The sequence below is a fragment of the Colobus angolensis genome, unplaced genomic scaffold, assembly GCF_000951035.1.
Source record: "Colobus angolensis palliatus isolate OR3802 unplaced genomic scaffold, Cang.pa_1.0 Scaffold239, whole genome shotgun sequence".
Classification (NCBI taxonomy): Eukaryota; Metazoa; Chordata; class Mammalia; order Primates; family Cercopithecidae; genus Colobus; species Colobus angolensis.
The window spans coordinates 705645-711031 of NW_012115588.1; the positions used below are offsets into that span (position 1 = coordinate 705645).

Below are 5387 nucleotides of genomic sequence, written 5' to 3' on the forward strand. Positions count from 1 at the left end.
CCGCCAGGAGGAGGCTGCGGCCCGGACCAGTGCGGCCGGAGGCGCTCCCGGGGGAGGGTTTCCGCGCCGAGGAGCCCACGCGCCGTGACAGATGCGCGGACACACGCACACACGGTGGCACCCACCTCGAGGGAGACAGTCTCGCAGAGGGGCAGACACAGGACGCGGGGAGACGCAGGGACCCACGGACACGCAAGCAGGGACCCTGATGCGCACAGAAAGCCCCACGCTGGAGTACACCAAGACACGCATACACACACACACACCACGCACAGGTGCCAGGGTCATGCCAGCCGGATGAGAGACCTGTTCACTGATACATACGTCCCCTCTCCCCCAACCCCCACAGGCACACGCTGAGACAGGCACCAGCTGGTGGTCTCCAAGGGAACCCGTCGGCCTCTGGAGGACTGGGATGGGGGAAGTGGTGTCCCAGGGCCCTCCACTCCTGCGAATGGGAAAGGACCGAGAGAGCTTTCGGTGATTCCTTTTCCCAGAGCCTAGGGCTGGAACTGGGGTGGGCTGGAATTGCCTCTGTGGGGGGTGGTGGGGTCTTGAAGGCTGCTAGGGGCTGAGGAAGATCCCCCTTCAGGCTGGAAGGAAGAGGGGGCACTGCACTAAGCAGGTGCTATTTTGGAAAGGTCCCCTCCCCCAGCTGCCACCTTCTCACAGAGGGGTGGGGTCCCTGGGCCAGACAAAGCCAAAACCATTCATTTGCCCGTAAAAGGAAGTGCCAGGGTCTTTGCTTAGCATGGGAATGGAGGGGCTGTTTCTGTGGGGGACTTGGCTGCGCCCCGTCAGGTGGATGGTGCCTCTCCCTGGAGCACTGATGGGGCAAGTAGCTTCTGGCAGAGGGTACTGCAGGCAGATCCCCCTTCTCCAGGGGCCCTGGGAGAGCCAGGAGCTGAGGGGGGCCCCAAGGACTGTCTAGCCAGGATGGCAGACTTGAGCTGCACTCTGCTGTGAGCCCGACCTGAGCTCTTCCCCATCCTTGGGGAGCCCCCCTCCAATCCTTGTTGCAGAGGAGGGAGGAGGTCTCAACAATTCTACTCTCTTGACTGTGGCCAAGACAACAGCCATTGCTCACTGAGGGTCAGCTGCTCTGCACTGGGAGAAGCATCTGAGGGAAGAGAAAGGTGATGTCTCTGATACCTGCCTCACTCTGAAGCTCTCATTCACTCATCATTCATTCATTCATTTATTGAGGAGTGCGTGTGGTATGCTAGGTAGACTGGGACACAGAGATCAATAAGACATGGCCCTGCCCTAAAGAAGGGTGAGAACTAGTATTGTATTTGTGCCAGATAATTTACATCCTTCATTCTATATAGCCTTCATAGCAACCCAGCAAGGTAGGTTCTATCTCCAGTTTTTTGAGCAGAGAATGAGGCTCACAAGGGTCACCCAGCCAGAATTCAAGCCTGGGTCACCTGCCCATCTGAGGTTAACATGGTGGGATCAGGGGAGCTGTAGGGGCAGAGGATGGAGCTACAGAATCCAGCTCCAGAGCAGCATTGGTTCTGTGCCCCAGAGGTTTTTATTTGTCAGGCACCCTTACCAGCCAGTGGGTACTTGAGGGCAACAACCTTGTCTGGGGTACATAAGTGTCCTTGGAATTTAGCCTAGGGCTTGGCTGGTGTAGACCCCCATTTGACAGCATAGGAAATGGCCTGCATGGGATGGAATGAATGAATGAATGAATGAATGTGATGAGTACCAGAATACCTGCAGCGGGTACAGAAGAGGGCCATTCACATCAGATGGCAAAGCAGAGGCTTTCCTGGGAGTAGCAGTGGGGATAAATGCTGGAGGAGGAGGAGGAGGAGGAGGAGGAGGAGGGAGCCAGGGTTGGAGGGGGAACAGGATCTTCCAGCAAAGCTTGTGGCACTGTGACCTGCACATATTTTCTGTACTTGAGGCTGATGGGTGGCTTGTTAGCATGTGACTAGCATGTCATTGGCATATGGTGGGGAGGCTGACTTGGCAGCAGGCACTCTGTACAGTGCACACAATGGGTGCTCATATGTGCTTGCTGGAGGAAATGAAAGTGAGATCTACCAGGTCCTGGTCCTGCAGCGGGCCTGTGGTAGCCCCCAGATGCTGCTTGGGAATCTGGTAGGACCCTCTCTCCATCAGGGTCTATCTTTTGGGAGTGCTCCTTTAGGATGCTGCAGTTGACAGGCCAGGGCTCAGCAGGCCATGGTGAGAACAAACACTTTATAGGAATCTTTACACAACCTCTCATAGTAAATACAAGGCATACTTTCCAAGTACCTAAAATGGGGATAAGATCACCCCCTGCCAAAACCACGTGGCTCTATCTTATAACACAGGTTGAGACCAAATGGGCTCAGCTGCAGAGGCATAAGGGGCAATGGAAAGGCCCAGCTTGTGTGAGCAGCTGGGCAGGAAAAATGGGGCATTGGTCCCAGTGCAGGTGTGCTGAGTGGGGCCTGTGAGCCACGTGCAAGAGTGGAGGAGCAGGGCCAGGCTGCTGAGAGTCAGCTGCTGCAGGGCTGAGCCAATCTTGCTGCCGTGTGGAGCTGCCTGGCTGGGAACAGCTTCCTGGGAAGCAAGAGAGAGCCATGCCAGGCCCTGGGGAGGTCCTGAGGCTTTGGCAGATTTGGCTGTGCCTGGGAGTGACAGAAGAAAGGACAGTTTCCCATTGGGAGAGAGGGTCTTGCCAGTACCAGTGGAAGGACCAGGTGGAGAGAGATGAGAGTAGACTCCTGGCTGGGTTTAGGGGTGGGAAGGGAACACTCCTGTCCCCTCTCCCTCTCCTCCATCTGCTGCTCCATCAGGCCTCCCTGTAAGGTTGAGACTCTGCAGGGTGTTAGTCATGAAACATAGGATTCTAGAACGGCAGAGCTGGAAGGTGTCCTCAAGAGCACATGGGGTCCAATAACCATGCTTGTGTAACTGGCATCTGGGGACACCTTCCTTTAACCAATGCTTTCACATGTACTGTTTCATTTCCCCTACAGACCTGAAAGGGGCTGGGGCGAAAGGGTCTGGGACCTATTGCTCAGTGCCTCTTCTTTTTTTTTGAGACAGCGTTCCACTCTTTCTCCCAGGCTAGAGTGCAGTGGCACAATCTCGGCTCACCGCAACTCCATCTTCCAATTTCAAGCAATTCTCTTGCCTTAGCCTCACCGGTAGCTAGGATTACAGGCGTCCGCCACCACGCCCGGCTAATTTTTGTATTTTTAATAGAGATGGGGTTTCGCTATGTTGATTAGGCTGGTCTCGAACTCCTGACCTCATGATCTGCCTGCCTCAGCCTCCCAAAGTGCTGGGATTACAGGCGTGAGCCACTGCGCCCGGCCATTGCTCAGTGCTTCTCAGCATTAAGTCTCATGAATGCTCACCACAGTCTTAGTGATGATCCTACCGTTTTATAGAGGGGGATGCAGGCTCATAGTGGGGAGGTGGTCTTCCCAAGTCCACAAAGCTGAGAAGTAGCAGAGCCAGGCTCTTTCCACTTCACCCCACATCCCAATCGTATGGATGGGGAAATGGAACTGCTCTATTCTAGAACCTGCCCTGGTGGCCAGTGGCCTGATAAGGAAACCCAAAAATTTCTCCTGTGTGTGAACACACCCATGATCCACTAAACCCAGGGAGATGTTTGCCCTTCCTCACTAGGGAGGGGCTGGTTCCTCAGCCTCCTCTTTCATCTGCCATCCACCACTCCAAGAGCACACTGTGTCGTCTTAGGCAAGTGATGCCCTCATCTGGTTCTCATCCCCTCCCCACTGGTCCCACAGATTCAGAACAATGGCTGGGAGGGTGTCTGGGCTCCTCCAGGCACAGACTCCCCTACTCTGCAGTGGTGCTCATGGTACAGAGGACATCGAGGCTGGGAGACGAGAGTGATGACCACTTTTCAGAGAAGGGTAGCCCTGTTTGCTTCTAAAAGATGAAGCAGCCGAGGTCAGTGACGGTTAATAGATGTTAGTGCAAGATCCTAAAACGTCTTTGCCCTTTATTCAAGGAGGGAGGCACAACTCAGGTCTGAATAACCCCACACATTTCCTAGACCAGTGGTTCTCAGCCAGGGCAATGGTGCCTCCCAGGGGACATTTGGTACCGTCTAGAGACATTTTGTGTTGTCACAACCTGGGGGGCTACTAAGGTCAGGGGTACCACTAATCATCCTGTAATGCACGTGACAGCCTCCCACGATAAAGAATTACTCAAATGTCATTAGTGCCAAGATGGAGAAGCCCCTGGGTTAGACGCACAGATGTGGGCTTCAGAGCGTGAGGTACATTTGAAAGTGTCCAGCAACCAGAGAACCTGGCACTGGCCCAGATTTTGCCTCTGACCTGCTCTGTGTTCTTAGTTGAGTTCTTTCTCCTCCAGGTCTCAGTCTCTTTGTCTATGAAATGAGGGACCTGGACTGGATGATATTAAGATCTTTCCAGGCTCAACTTTGTATGATTCTGTAGCAAGAGAAAAATACCATGGTTTCCATGTGACTTCATCACCCCTCCAACCTCTCCCACCTTGGCTCTGCAGGGCTCCCAGAGACCAGGACGGACGCAGCCATGTCAGAGCTGGTGCCTGAGCCCAGGCCTAAGCCAGCGGTGCCCATGAAGCCCGTGAGCATCAACTCCAACCTGCTGGGCTACATCGGCATTGACACCATCATCGAGCAGATGCGCAAGAAGACCATGAAGACCGGTTTCGACTTCAACATCATGGTCGTCGGTACGGAAGGCTGTGGGACTGCCGCAGGCCTGGTGGCGGGCAGCACCAAGGATCCCATTTCTTTCCTCCGAATGGCTGTGACCCTGGCTCTTCTAAGATGAGCTGTTTATAGAAGGGAGAATTTCACCATGCTGATCACAAAGGCCTGACCCCTGTCTCCCCTTAAGACTAGCTGACCCAGGGGTAGGAGCTTCGGGTGGATGCCAGGCCGGCCCCATCACCAGCTGGGTGTACACAGGCAGCCCCTTCACCACTCTGAGCCTGCTTTCGGGTTTGTGACATGAGAGAATCAGCAATGTCCTTCCTTAGCTCTAAGATGTGGTGGGAGGATTGGATGAAGGGTGGTCTTATTTCTACTCTTTTGTAGTGCTTTAAAACTTTGAGAGAAGGCCGGGCATGGTGGCTCACGCCTGTAATCCCAGCACTTTGGGAGGCTAAGGCGGGCAGATCACCTGAGGTCGGGAGTTCAAGACCAGCCTGACCAACATGGAGAAATCTCATCTGTACTAAAAATACAAAATCAGCCAGGTGTGATGGTGCATGCCTATAATCCCAGCTACTTGGGAGACTGAAGCAGGAGAATTATTTGAACCCGGGAGGTGGAGGTTGCGGTGAGCTGAGATCACACTATTGCACTCCAGCCTGGGCAACAAGAGTGAAACTCTGTCTCCAAA

At 54.2% G+C, this 5387-nt stretch overlaps 1 protein-coding gene across 1 annotated transcript in view; it reads left to right on the top strand.

Annotated features, from left to right (window-relative positions):
- Window positions 1-5387, top strand: part of SEPT3 (septin 3) — a 23575-nt gene that overhangs the window by 1656 nt on the left and 16532 nt on the right. The window contains exon 2 of the mRNA XM_011945106.1: window positions 4522-4713. Within this exon, the coding sequence (XP_011800496.1) occupies window positions 4522-4713 (192 nt within the window). The remainder of the gene's footprint in view (window positions 1-4521; window positions 4714-5387) is intronic.